The sequence below is a fragment of the Hemiscyllium ocellatum genome, chromosome 14 (genome assembly GCF_020745735.1).
Source record: "Hemiscyllium ocellatum isolate sHemOce1 chromosome 14, sHemOce1.pat.X.cur, whole genome shotgun sequence".
In the NCBI taxonomy this organism is placed as follows: Eukaryota; Metazoa; Chordata; class Chondrichthyes; order Orectolobiformes; family Hemiscylliidae; genus Hemiscyllium; species Hemiscyllium ocellatum.
In genome coordinates, this window is record NC_083414.1 from 21,142,326 (window position 1) to 21,157,565 (window position 15,240).

General features: G+C 41.5%; 1 protein-coding gene across 3 annotated transcripts in view; it reads left to right on the plus strand.

Annotated features, from left to right (window-relative positions):
• nek4 (NIMA-related kinase 4) overlaps positions 1-15,240 on the plus strand; it is a 55,396-nt gene that overhangs the window by 21,789 nt on the left and 18,367 nt on the right. For all 3 annotated transcript variants that reach the window (XM_060835129.1, XM_060835130.1, XM_060835131.1), the window contains exons 3-7: positions 1,403-1,600; positions 7,319-7,426; positions 9,318-9,472; positions 9,967-10,102; positions 13,880-14,284. In XM_060835129.1, the coding sequence (XP_060691112.1) occupies positions 1,403-1,600; positions 7,319-7,426; positions 9,318-9,472; positions 9,967-10,102; positions 13,880-14,284 (1,002 nt within the window). The remainder of the gene's footprint in view (positions 1-1,402; positions 1,601-7,318; positions 7,427-9,317; positions 9,473-9,966; positions 10,103-13,879; positions 14,285-15,240) is intronic.

Genomic DNA, 15,240 nt, shown 5'->3' on the forward strand with positions numbered 1-15,240 from the left:
TCCTTTCTCTCTCTTCTCTTCTTTCTCTCTCATTTTCTTTTTGTGCCACTAAAGTGATTCGTTCTTCTTCTTCTCTTTCCTCCACTTTTAATCGTAATTCAAACAGTTTCATTTCTTTTGCCCTTTCCTTTTCTCTTGCCTCTAACTTAAGCTGTTTCGTTTTCTATTGAATTTTAGCCATCTCCAAAGATTGTGATAACGTTTCTAGTAAAGTTAAATGCTGAGCTATTGTTGTAATTATCTCTCCTTTCCTCATGGAAGGAGGAAGCTCCAACTTCGGATTGTCTGCTACATCCAGCAGCTTGGCCTTATCATCTTTTGGAAAACTCCCAAAGTGACTTGTTCCACCCCCAGAAATATCCCAGTGATTGAAAGAGCCATCACTACATCAAGTACTGTTTAAACCAACTGAATTCAACATCCAGAACAAAAGACGCTAACATCTACACTCGCTGACTTTGAGTCCAGCAACCCTAATCCTAAATTGGAACTAAAGAATAAATCCCGGATGAGCCCCGATCTATTCTGGACCAGGCCAGACCCCTTCAGAACATTTCAAGAACGTAGCTCGGACCCTAACTTTGCTAGTTGCTTTAAGCAGATGTAGAGTGGATATTCCAGGAGTGATGCAGCTGGCCCAACCATTTAGTTTTAAGCAAAGCAAAATTTATTTGGAAGAGTACCGAATGAAACACAAACTAAAGATAGAATAACTTAACCTATCTGAAAACCCCACAAACTGTCCCAATGTAATGGTGCCAAATACCTGCAAAATCCTACAACACCCCTTGGCAAGAGAAGGAAAACTCAAACAGAGGGTCTTAAGGAGAGGGACAGATTCAGCATAGAACACCTTCTTCCATGGAATGTTTTCTTTGACCAGCAGCCTCAAAACTGACTACCTGCTTGCTCTGAACAGCCAGACTGTTCAAAACCAAACCAAACCAAACCCCACAAAAGCTGAGCTGGGTGAACTGGCCGCTACCCTTTCGTTGTGCAAATTTTTTTTTAACTTGAAAGCCTTTTGCCTGAGACAGTATCTGTTAGCTATAATCAAAACCCCTAAAACTTATCAAAACTAGATACCCTGGCTTTATGACAAGTACAATAACCTTGTTAAAGGAGCAGTATCATCACACAATTTATCATGTTGAGTTAGATATCGATATTAATCTACCATTTTAGGATTGTTCTGTATGCTTTTTTCAGATGGGATATTATGGTTTTTGTGTCTGTATGTTCTGTGCCTGATTAATTGCACAGCAGGTATTTTGTGCAGTGTTCAGGTAAATCATAAAGACTTATGTTTTAGATACTTGTGGCTTGATCAAAGCAATTGAAATTGAAGATATTATACAGTGCGTCAATTGTATACTTAGCACGTTCTGTCTTTTTTTAATAGTATTTACATGAAAAACATATCCTACACAGAGATCTCAAAACTCAAAACATCTTCCTAACAAAAACAAATATCATTAAAGTTGGAGACCTGGGCATAGCCAGAGTGTTGGAGAGCCAGCATGATATGGCCAGTACTTTGATTGGGACACCTTATTACATGAGTCCTGAACTTTTCTGTAATAAACCATACAATCATAAGGTACAGTACTGCTGGATAATTTTATTGTGCAACTTTATTGTGCTTTTGGTTCGATCAGCTTTTCATTATAGGTTAAATATACTTTTTATCCTTTCTACATTCTTTTGCTTCACTTAATGGGTGCTTGCTTTGGCTCAGGCAGAAGCTGTTTTGTTATACATTGTCTATATACAATATTTGTATATGAACTTGAGCAGGAACAAGAAGCAACACATTTCCAACTCATGATTACCCCAACTCTATTCTTACGAACATACATATTTGGACCAGAAGTTGGCCATGCAACCCCTTGAATATGTTCGCCATTCAATTAGAACTTGGGTGATCTGATTACTGCACATCCTGCCAACCTCTCCATCCTTTTAGTTTTGTGCAAATTATGATTCTATCCACCTATACCTTACAAAATATTCAAAGAATCTAAACATTGACACCTCTGGATCTAGATTCTGGTCACTGGTCATATAACTGAAGCATAACCTCGATACTTTGTCTCAGTTTCCCTCACAATAAACAATAACTTATACCTGCATACTAAGCTATTGTGATTCATGCATGATGACACCCAAATCCCTTTGTGTCTTATAACCTGGGCAATCTCTCTCAATTTAGATAATTTGCTGCTTTTTCATTCTTCCTGCTGAAGTAGGGAATTACCTGTTTTCTGACACTATATTTGCTAGATTTTTGTTCACTCACTTATTTATATCCCTTTGTATTCCTTACATCCTCTTCACAACTTATTTTCCTACCTATCTGTGTCATCAACAGATTTACAATCGACAATAGGTGCAGGAGTAGGCCATTCTGCCCTTCGAGCCTGCACCACCATTCACTATGATCATGGCTGATCATCCTTAATCAGTATCCTGTTCCTGCCTTATCTCCATAACCCTTGATTTCACAATCTTTGAGAGCTCCATCCAATTCTTTCTTAAATAAAAGACTGGGCCTCCACTGCCTTCTGGAGCAGAGCATACCATACAGCCACCACTCTCTGGGTGAAGAAGTTTCTCCTCATCTCTGTCCTACCCCTTAAGTCTACCCCTTATTTTTAAACTGTGTCCTCTGGTTTGGCACTCACCCATCAGCGGAAACATGTTTCCTGCCTCCAGAGTGTCCAATCCTTTAATGATCTTATATGTCTCAATTATATCCCTTCTCAGTCTTCTAAACTCAAGGGGATACAAGCCCAGTCGCTTCAGTCTTTCAGTGTAAGGTAATCCTGCCATTCCAGGAACTGCCCTCGTGAACCTACACTACACTCCCTCAATAGCCAGAATGTCTTTCCTCAAATTTGGAGACCAGAACTGCACACAGTACTCCAGGTGTGGTCTCACCAGTGCCCTGTACAGCTGCAGAAGAACCTCTTTGCTTCTATACTCAATCCCTCTTGTTATGAAGGCCAGCATGCTATTAGCCTTCTTCACTACCTGCTGCACCTGCATGCTTACCTTCATTGACTGGTGTACAAGAACACCCAGATCTCTGTGTATTGCCCCTTTACCTAAATTGATTCTATTTAGGTAGTAATCTGCCTTCTTGTTCTTGCCACCAAAGTGGATAACCATACATTTATCCACATTAAACTGCGTCTGACCACTCACCTAACTTGTCCAGGTCACCCTGTAATCTCCTAACATCCTCATCACATTTCACCCTGCCACCCAGCTTACTATCATCAGCAAGTTTGCTAATATTATTGCTAATACCATCTTCTATATCATTAACATATATTGTAAAAAGCTGCAATCCCAGTACTGATCCCTGCGGTACCCCACTGGTCACTGCCTGCCATTCCGAAATGGAGCCGTTTATCACTGCTCGTTGTTTCCTATCAGCCAACCAACTTTCAATCCAAGTTAGTACTTTGTCCCCAATACCATGCACCCTAACTTTGCTCACTAACCTCCTGTGTGGGACTTTATCAAAAGCTTTCTGAAAGTCCAGGTACACTACATCTACTGGATCTCCCTCGTCCATCTTCAGAGTTGCATCCTCAAAGAATTCCAGAAGATTAGTCAAGCATGATTTCCCCTTCATAAATCCGTGCTGACTCTAACCTATCCTGTTACTACTATCCAGATGTGTCGTAATTTCACCCTTATAATACTCTTCAGCATCTTTCCCACCACTGAGGTCAGACTAACTGGTCTATAATTTCCTGCTTTTTCCCTCCCACCTTTCTTGAAAAGTGGTATAACATTAGTCACCCTCCAATCCGCAGGAACTGATCCCGAATCAATTGAACTCTGGAAAATAATCACCAATGTATCCACGATTTCTCGAGCCACCTTCTTCAGTACCCTGGGATGTAGACCATCAGGCTCCGGGGACTTATTAACCTTTAGACCTAACAGTCTCTCCAACACCAATTCCTGGCAAATATAAATTCCCTTCAGTTCAGGTCCTTCAGCCACTGTTACCTCAGGGAGATTGCTTGTGTCTTCCCCAGTGAACACAGATCTGAAGTACCAATTCAATTCTTCTGCCATTTCTTTGTTCCCCATAATATATTCCCCTGTTTCTGTCTTCAAGGGCCCAATTTTAGTCCTAACCATTTTTTTGCCTTTCAGATACCTAAAAAAACTTTTACTATCCTCCTTTATATTATTGGCCAGTTTACCTTCATACCTCATTTTTTGTCTGCGTATTTCCTTCTTAGTAATCCTCTGTCATTCTTTAAAAGCTTCCCAGTCCTAAGTTTTCCCACTTTGCTATGTTATACTTTTTCTCTTTTAAGTTTATATGTTTCTTAACTTCCCTCGTCAGCCACGGCTACCCATGCCTCCTCCTAGGATCTTTCTTCCTTTTTGGAATGAACTGATCCTGCAACTTCTGCATTATACACAGAAATATCCGCCATTGTTCCTCCACTGTCATCCCTGCTAAGGTATTGCCCATTGAACTTTGGCCAGCTCCTCCCTCATAGCTCCATAGTTCCCTTTATTCACCTGAAATATTGTCACTTCCAATTGTACCCTCTCCCTCTCAAATTGCAGATTGAAGCTGATTGTATTATGGTCACTACTTCCCAATGGCTCCTTCACTTCGAGGTCCCTGACCAATCCTGGTTCGTTGCACAATACCAGATCCAGAATTGCCTTCTCCCTGGTCGGCTCCAGCACCAGCTGTTCTAAGAATCCATCTCTGAGGCACTCCACAGAGTGTCTTTCTTGAGGTCCAATACCATCCTGATTCTCCCAGTCTATCTGCATGTTGAAATCCCCCATAACAACTATAGTAACATCTTTGCGACAGGCCAATTTCAGCTCCTGATTTAACCTACATCCGACTTCCAGACTATTGTTTGGGGGCCTGTAGATAATTCCCAAGAGGGTCTTTTTTCCCTTAGTATTTCTCAGCTCTATCCACACTGACTCTACATCCCCTGATTCTAGGTCCCCCCGCGCAAGGAACTAAATATCATCCCTTACCAACATGGCCACCCCGCCCCCTCTGCCCGTCAGTCTGTCTTTACGATAGCACATATAGCCTTGAATATTCATTTCCCAGGCCCTGTCCAGTTGAAGCCACATCTCAGTTATCCCCACAATATCGTATCTGCCAATTTCCAAAAGAGCCTCAAGCTCATCCATCTTATTTCTAATGCTTCGTGCATTCATATATAGTATTTTTAATTTGTTACTGCCCTCACCCTTCCCATCAACTCCTATTTCACTCAACCTTACAGCATGATCCCTTTCTGAGTTTTCTGCCTCATTGATACATTTGTCTTTCTTGACTTCCCTTGTTCTAACTTTCCCTCCAATTTCCTTCTAAAACATCCAGTTTGTCCCCTCCCCCCCGCTACTTAGTTTAAACATAGCTGTGTTGCAGTAGCAAACCTGCCTGCCAGAATGCTGGTCCCTAACCTATTAAGGTGCAAACCGTCTCTCTTGTAGAATTTATGCTTACCACAAAACATACCCCAGTGATCCAAGAATTTAAATCCTTGCTTCCTGCGCCAGTTCCCCAGCCACACGTTCAAGTCCATTATCTCCCTGTTTCTGGCCTCACCATCCCAAGGAACTGGAAGCAAACCGGCGATAACCACCTTGGACGTCCTGCTTTTCAGCCTTCTTCCTAGTTGTCCGAAGTCCCGCTGTAGAATGTTCCTCCTCTTCTTCCCGACATCATTTAGCATGAGTACTGTCGGTCATGTTGTCCAAGTCCTTTATGTAAATTGTAAAGCTTGAGGCCTCAGTAGTGACCCTGGTGACGCACCATCCTGAAAATTGCCCATTTATGTATACTGTCTGTTTTTTTTTGTTAGCTAGCCAGTATTCTCTCCATGCAATCCATTTTACTCCCAGTACTATGACCATTTTTGTTTGCAGTCAACTTTGATATAAGTGATTATTAAATGCCTTTTGGAAATCCAAGTGCATCGCATCCACAGTTTTCCCTTTTAGCCACAGCATATATTACTTCCACAAAGAATTCTAATAAATTGATTAAGTATAATTTTCCTTTCAAAAAACCATGGTGATGCTACTTGATTATCTTGAACTTTTCTGGACTGCCATGAAATCTTTAGTAATAACTTCAAACATCTTCCTTTCAATAAATATTAAGCTAACTGGTCTGTAAATTTCTGTTTTTTCGCCTCCCTCCCTTTTTGAATAAGAAGTTTTATTCACTAGTTCCCATATTAATGAAACTTTCCCAAAATCAAAGGAATTAAAACCAATGCATCATCTATCTCAATTATCACTTCTTTTAAGACACTACATGACGTCCATCAGGAGCTGGGGACTTGTTAACTTGCAGCTCCACCAGTTTGTTCATTACTACTTCCGTGATGGTTGTAATGCTCTTGAGTTCCTCCCTTCCTTCAATTTCTAAGCATCGGCAGCCAAGCGCATGAATTTGCAGTTAACATTGCTGGATAGAGAATAGGAAGCTTGGTCTCTTATCTTGCCATTTTTGAGTGGGTGTTGAAACTGATTGTAACTCCATTCCAATCAATCTCTTAGCTATCATGGTATAGATTAGGTAATAACTTTGGAACTTTCAAGTGACTCATTGGCTGCAATATTTAATGAAGCAGGATTTCCAGGTGGATAATTGGATTTCTTCTGGGAATTTATCTGATTGCTGCTGATCTTTAAGCCATAGAGTGACTGTTTTTAAACATGTGTACTGCCCAGAAGCCACTGTGTTTAATAGTTCTCTGCTGCAGCAGATTTGCAACTCGGGAGTAGCTCAGATCCCTATTGCGGGTGGGAAGTGGTTTGAGGGGTATGCAGTTTAGCGGGTAGGGGGTAATAGTAGTAAGAGTTGTTGATAAGAAATTAGTGCAAAAATAACTTACTCTGGAGAGCAGCTTGAGGTCTATTTATTGATGGGTTTTGGATTAACTGGGCATTTGTACATTTAAAGTGGGAACAGATTCGCTTGGGAAGCCAGGGAAGTACATCCCTGGCTCCTAACCCACAACAGCGCTGAAAACCATATACCATTTCCGTCACTTCCCTTTAACTGCCAGATTTCTTAAAACCTCAAAAACTCGGCGAGTAAGCGTTCAAACTGAAAGAGAGGTTATTCTTCCCTACCTCCCAGGGACAAGTCGATTTTGCTGACTTTACTCAGTGTACTTTAAAGAGAAGCTTTAATGAACTGTGGGGCTATTGCAAAATTTTTGTAGAGAAGCTGTGAAAATAATAATAAAAATATTGTCTGTCTGACGCTTTTCTTTCTTCATTTTCTGTGTAGTCTGACATTTGGGCCCTTGGCTGCTGTGTATTTGAAATGGCAACCTTGAAACATGCCTTTAATGCCAAGGATATGAACTCCTTAGTTTTCAAGATTATTGAAGGAAAGGTAATGTGCATTCCATAATATTTTTCTGTTAACTTTATCAAATACTTTACCTGGTTTACCAATATTGAAAAGTTCAAGAAGTCCTCAATGTAAAGAAGAATGAGCAATAAATGCTGGTTTTTCCAGCTGCTGTCCTATCTTGAGAATCAATGCTAATAATATGAAAGAACGAACCTGCACATCGATTCATCACTGATAAATGTCACAAATATAGATGAACATTGAGAAACAAATTTAAAAGTCAAGAAGTTACCACATATTTAAGCAATGCAAAATTAGATTAAGGTAATTTAGTATTAATAATATCCAGAGAAGTGAGCCAAACATCCCAACAATTGGCTGGTTGAAGCAAACAACGGGTTTTTTTGATTTTCCCTAATGACAGAGTATATACTATACTCAACCAGCCTAGGTTTGCAAAATCCAAAACAAAATGTCTGCTGTTAGGTATGATTTTACACATAGTCACTGCTTACTGAACAATCCTGAGTGTAATAAGAATCAACTAAGGGTAATCAGTTGATTTGTAACGTAGAGGATTTATGCTTGTAAGGAGCAAATACATTCATATACAAGGATCTGTTCTTTGCAAAATAAAGGAATATGTTCAACCCTTGTGCCTTTTTCGAATTACTAGGGAAATTGTGGAGCTCAGGCTTTGTGAGCCGGCATACATTGCTAGAGAAGTGGAGGTGCTGAGGCAGGCTGGTTAGAACGTCAATGTTGACTTCTGGGACAGCATTATTCTTGGCCTCTAAATGTCACCCCTTAGTTCCCACCCAACCCTCATAACTTTTATTCCCTTGCCTCAACCCTCTCCATGGTAATTCATGTCTTCATATTTCCTCTTAGCCCAATGATGTCCCATGCCGTTTTATTCCATGTTCCCAAATATGTTTGCTGCCTTCTTGCCCCCATATTTTTATATCCTCGGATACTCCCCATGCTGCCACTCCCATCTATGTTTCACAACCATTCTCTAGTCGCTACAGGGAGAAATAAGAATACCTCTGAAATTGGCATTACAAGATAAATGAAGAGTTCAATAAAACTGTTATTCAAACATACTGCAATGCATGTATTCACAAAAGCTTTCATAAAAATGTTCTCAAGTGGTCAATCAAGTTGTAAAAACAAAACATTTATTCACTTACCAAATCAATTTAATAATCTCTTGAAACTGTTCATCAAAACATGAACACAGATCCTTCCTGAGAGAAATGGCTCTATACCATAGTTCAGTCTATGACAGCAGTTTTCTCAGCACATTTTCAATGATTTTGAGTTTATTGTAACATTTAGTGTAAAAATTAATCTCAACACTTAACTAATGTTGGTCACTGTAATAGTGGAATTACCTTTGCAGGTTACAGCCCCTATAATGAATCACTATGGTTAAAATACAGCTGCACTAGTGGGTTACTCTTCAGAGGGTCGCTGTGGACTTGCGGGACCTGTTTCCATACTGTAGGGAATCTAATCTAATCTAACCTAAAATTTGAAGTTATCAAATTATTTAACATTTACCTGTCAATGTTTTGAATTTCTCAGCAGATTCACCCTGTACCCAGTATTCAGAACTTCTCATTACAAAACCTATGCAAGCATGCATAAAGTAGGAGAGGAGGCTAAAATTCAAATTGTCAAGAAATCAAAACTTCAAAAGAATTTTCAATATCATGATCTAAAACCTTCCCAACCCACAAAAAGACTACACAAGTATAATGCAGGGTTGAGAAAGTACTTCAAGTACTGTTGTCAAAATCTATCGTTCCTGATTCCATTTATTTCTCCATCACTAAACAAAAATTCAACCTAATATATTTAGAATAGAAGTAATAATGGAGACTTATACAGAATATTGTTTACTTGATCAATATCTGTTGTGTAGCTTCCACCTATACCAATGGAATACAGTGAACAGCTGGGAGTGCTGATACATAGCATGTTGAGCAAAAAGCCTGAGGAACGACCAGATGTCAAAGCTGTTCTCAGGAAGTCGTACATCAAGAGTCATATCGCTTTGTTCCTGGAAGCCACAAAAGTGTAGGTATATTTGATAACTAATGTGAAATTAAAATTGTTGAATTAAATCTTTAAACATATTTGCCATGCAGATACATGTTCAGCAAATGCAGAGTAACAGTGAGCAAAGCACTGGAATATTGAATTACATAATTAAAGCAGTAGAATATCTATCAGAGGAAGTTATTAACAAGCCGCTTATTCACTCGGAACTTGAAGACAGTGTCACTTCTGTTTTGCTGACATGCAGATGAGGCATTCAAGTTCTGGAGGCAGTTTGAGAGACTGAACATTAGTACTGTAGATGTGAGTTATGAGGAAAGGTTGGAGAAACCTTGTAATTGTCTGCGACGTGCTTTCAGAGAACCAGGCAAGATAGCTTAAAAGACTGAAATATGAAGGTAGTTTAGTACTTTAACTTGTGAGAGTACAGGAAGATAATACATATTCAAACTGTTAAAAATAAATTGAAGACTTGTAACTATGATTGTTTGTAATTTTTTTATGTATTGTAGGAGAGCTATGAAAACACGTAAGAAAACCTCTTTAGAATCTAAACCCATTAATTCCTCTACTGTGACATTGAAGCGCAATTCACAATGTGAATCTGACGTCCCTTTGGACATGGATCCCACCAAGAAATATATCAAGGTAAGAATTCTAAGCTCAGAGTACTGCCCCAGTGAAGATTTATGAAGGTTTTTCAATTGAATATTTCAAGTAGTTTAATGATACTCTGCATTGCCTGTAGAAATCGTTGTCAGTTTTCATTCATAAGATAATACATTTGCTTTCTCCACACTAGCCCTTCCTTTCTTCATTTTGAGGTATGCTGGAATGTCTTATTTTCTCTCTACCAAACAACTTCCAACCTAATGTCAATGTTACTGCAGACCAGCCAGCAGGGAATAGGAAGAATTAAGCCACAGGAAAAGCCTGATTTGGACTCCTTTAACCTCATTTTCATATCAGGCACCTGACTAGGTAATGGAGAACTACTCCATCGGTAGCTTCCCAAAATCATGTGTTTTGAAGGTAGACTAGCACTGAACAAAATGGGATTAACGCTGTGTGCCGATCCACAGTAGACCATTTTGATGTGCCTACAGATTTGCATTACCATAGTAAATGGTATGTTATGAAGAAAAACCTCCAAGCTTTGCAGCTTCATATCCAGATGATTGATGGCAACAGGAGCAAGGTGCATCATAGTTCCCTTCCAATCCAAATGACATCTTGAACATTTCACCCTCCATCGCTGTTGCTGGGGCAAAACAATACAATACATAAGGAGCAACTTCACCACACCAATTTCAGCAATTTGAGTAGAAAAACAGTATGTAGGTACAGCAGGTAATAAAGAAGGCAAATTGAATTTTGGCATTTATTGGGGAAGGAATAGAGTATAAAAAGTAGGAAGCTTCACTGTAACTGTACAAGGCAAAGTGAGACCTCACCTAGAGTACTGTGGACAATTTTGGTTCCTTTACTTGAGGAGGGATATAGTTGTTTTGGAGGCAGTTCAGAAGAGGTTCACTAGATTGATGAGAGTTTTGCCTAATGATGTGATTGAATAATTTAGGCTTATTCTCTCTGGAGTCGAGAAGAAAGAGAGATCTAATTGAGGTATATAAGGTTCTAAAGGGGATTGGCAAAGAAGATGTAGAAAGGATGGTTCCTCATGTGGGGCATTATCAAATGAAAGGTCAGAATTTTAGGATGAGGAGTAGCAGATTTAAAGCAGTTGAGGAGAAATGACTTCTGTCAAGGAATAGTGAGTCTGTGGAAATCATTATCCTAAAGTGCATTGGATGCTGGGGCATTAATTAAATTTAAGGAGGAGATAGACGATTTTTTAATTAGTAATCGGCTTAAGGGTTATGGAGACTGGTCAGGAAAGTGGAATTGAGGCTGATTTGAGATCAGAGCTGAAAAATGTGTTGCTGGAAAAGAGCAGCAGGTCAGGCAGCATCCAAGGAGCAGGAGAATCGACGTTTCCGGCATAAGCCCTTCTTCAGGAATGAGGAAGTTGTGCCAAGCAGGCTAAGATAAAAGGTAGGGAGGAGGGACTTGGGGGAGGGGCATTGGGAATGCGATAGGTGGAAGGAGGTTAAGGTGAGGGTGATAAGCCGGAGATGTCAGGAAGAAGATTGCAGGTCAAGAAGAAGGCGGTGCTGAGTCCGAGGATTGGGACTGAGATAAGGTGGGGGGAGGGGAAATGAGGAAGCTGGACAAATCTGCATTCATCCCTTGTGGTTGGAGGGTTCCTAGGCAGAAGATGAGACGCTCTTCCTCCAGGCGTCGTGTTGCCATGGTATGGCGGTAGAGAAGGCAAAGGACCTGCATGTCCTTGGCGGAGTGGGAGGGGGAGTTAAAGTGTTCAGCCACAGGGCGGTTGGGTTGGTTGGTTGGTGTGGGTGTCCCAGAGGTGTTTTCTGAAACATTCCACAAGTAGGCAGCCTGACTCCCCAATGTAGAGGGGGCCACATCGGGTGCAGCGGATGCAGTAAATGGTGTGTGTGGAGGTGCAGGTGAATTTGTGACAGATATGGAAGGATCCCTTGGGGCCTTGGAGGGAAGTGAGGAGGGAGGTGTGGGCGCAAGTTTTGCATTTCTTGCAGTTGCAAGCGTGGTGGTTGGGTTAGTGGGGGGTGTGGACCTGACAAGGGAGTCGCGGAGGAAGTGGTCGTTGCGGAACGCTGATAGGGGAGGGGATGGAAATATACCCTTGGTGGTGGGGTCTGTTTGGAGGTGGTGGAAATGACGAAGGATGATACGATGTATCTGGAGATTGGTGGGGTGTTAGGTGAGGACCAGTGGGGTTCTGTCCTAGTGGCGATTGGAGGGGCGGGGCTCAAGGGCAGAGGAGCGGGAAGTGGAGGAGATGCGATGGAGAGCATCGTCAACCACGTCTGAGAGGAAATTGTGGTCTTTGAAGTAGGAGGCCATCTGGGTTGTTCAGTATTGAAATTGGTCCTCCTGGGAGCAGATGCGGCGGAGACGAAGGAATTGGGAATATGGGATGGCGTTTTTATAGGGGGCAGGGTGGGAGGAGGTGTAATCTAGGTAGCTGTGGGAATCAGTCGGTTTATAGTGAATGTCCGTGTTGGGTCGGTCGCCCAAAATAGAAATGGAGAGGTCTAGGAAGGGGAGGGAGGAATCTGAGACGGTCCAGGTAAATTTGAGGTCTGGGTGGAAGGTGTTAGTAAAGTGGATGAACTGTTCAACCTCCTCGTGGGAGCACGAGGCAGCGCCGATACAGTCATCGATGAAGCGGGGGAAAGGTGGGGGGTGGTGCCTGTTTAGCTGAGGAAGATGGACTGTTCCACATATCCGACGAAGAGGCAGGCATATCTCGGCCCCCCACCAACCCAACCTCCACTCCTGGCACCTTCCCCTGCAACCACAAGAAATGCAAAACCTGCACCCACATCTCCCCCCTCACTTCCCTCCAAGGCCCCAAGGGATCCTTCCATATCCATCACAAATTCACCTGCACCTCCACTCACACCATTTACTGCATCTGCTGCACCCGATGTGGCCTCCTGTACACTGGGGAGACAGGCCGCCTACTTGCGGGATGTTTCTGAGAACATCTCTGGGACACCCGCACCAACCAACCCAACTGCCCTGTGGCTGAACACTTTAACTCCCCCTCCCACTTCGCCAAGGACATGCAGGTCCTTTGCCTCCTCCATCGCCAGACCATGGCAACACGACGCCTGGAGGAAGAGCGACTCGTCTTCCGCCTAGGAACCCTCCAACCACAAGGAATGAATGCAGATCTCTCCAGCTTCCTCATTTCCCCTCTCCCCACCTTATCTCAGTCCCAACCCTCGGACTCAGCAATGCCTTCTTGACCTGCAATCTTCTTCCTGATCTCTCTGCCCCCACCCTCTCTCTGGCCTATTGCCCTCACCTTAACCTCCTTCCACCTTCGCATTCCCAATACCCCTCCCCCAAGTCCCTCCTCCCTACCTTTTATCTTAGCCTGCTTGGCACACCCTCCTCATTCCTGAAGATGGGCTTATGCCCGAAACGTTGATTCTCCTGCTCCTTGGATGCTGCCTGACCTGCGCTTTTCCAGCAACACATTTTTCAGCTCTGATCCTCAGCATCTGCAGTCCTCACTTTCTCTTAGCTGATTTGAGATCAGCCATGATTGTACCAAATGACAGAGTATGGTTGACGGGCTGAATTGCCTATTCCTGCTCAGGTTATTGTATTTTTATGCATCCAGTCCTTCACAGGCACAACGAGAGATGGGCAATAAAACCACGTTCTGAGAATGAAAAAGAATTAAGAACTTAAGAGAATTAACTTGTGCACTTAATCTGTAATTAAATATGTAAATATTTGATAAAGTGTCCAAAAAATGAAAGTTAAGGTTGTGTAATTTTAAGAATTATTTTTGTCATCTTGATTAAGGAAGAAAAAACAGTTTTGAAAAGCAAGCCATATGATAAGACTTGTGACCATCAAGAAAAAGAAAAATATTCAGATATTTCTCACCAGACTTTGAACAGTACTGCAAACTCGGTAGCTTCAATAAGCAAATTGGATATTAATATTGTGCATGGAAGTGAAGGAAAGAACACTAATTCTGATGGTACAGTTGTGGCTGAACCTTTATCCAATTTAAAAGGCTGCCTTAATGAAGGAGCCAAAATACCTGTCGGCTGTGCTCAGGCTGATTATACTGAACTACATAATGGTGTAATGCTGAAAGAAAAATCTGATAACCAAACCTTATCTGAATTCTCTGATGGAAAGAATGACACTATTGAACTGATTCAGCCTGCCTTACGGGAAGAACAGTCATCTGAGATGCAGGTATGAAGTTGCTACGTTTTAAAAATCCTGTAGCTTTTCACTTTGTCGATGATATTGGAGGCAGAATTTAATGAGATCGGCAGAAATCTCTGGTGACACCCTGTTAACATGATCTTCAGGATACCTAAGGAAATTAGGCCCTAATTGACAGCTGGCATCCTGCTGTGATGAATAAAGCTATATGGAACATTAAATTCCTCCAGAAGAGCAGAAATCCCACCTTCAAGATTGACCAGTTGTCCCTCAATATCACCAGAATCCCCGGAGCAGTAGCCATTGTCAATAATACACTTCTGCCTTTACCTAGGTTCAAAAGGTAACTGATGGCAGAATAGGGTTTACAGGGAGATCAGTAGCAAAGAATGATTTGATGAAAGGGCAGAGGGTGCCGCTCATGGGAATCCAATGTCTGATGGCATATTCTTCAGTGAATAGGACTGAATTGGACTGGTTGGTCTCCTGGCATGACAAATATCCATCCACCACTAGGTTATTACTAATGGTGGCAGGATGAGCCCTCTATGTGGACATTAATTACTTATTTAAGAGTCTCAATTAGCATTTGGAGAGAAGGCTACCCCAAGCTTTCCCAACAAGGAAAGAGGCAGAAAAGAGACTGGGTCCTCACCATACACTTTTCTGGCTGATCCAACAGCTCTCCCTTATCATGGAACTCCGTTCCAGATAGAAAGGCATTGAATTCCATCCTGTGTATGCAATTTTATCAATAAGCTTTATCCTTGAATATTCAGTTCTTTTTCTTTTGTTTCTACAAATCGTTGGGTTAACACATATGCTTAAGCAAAATCATAGCTAAAGCAGCAAAGATTTACCAATAATTGTGGATCTGAAAAGTGTTGCAAGTAAAAGATCTTGCAAAATTTTTGTTGCAAATATTTTGCTAGACATGATTCATAGTCTATTGACTTTTGAGTTTAAAGAGAATTAATAAATTG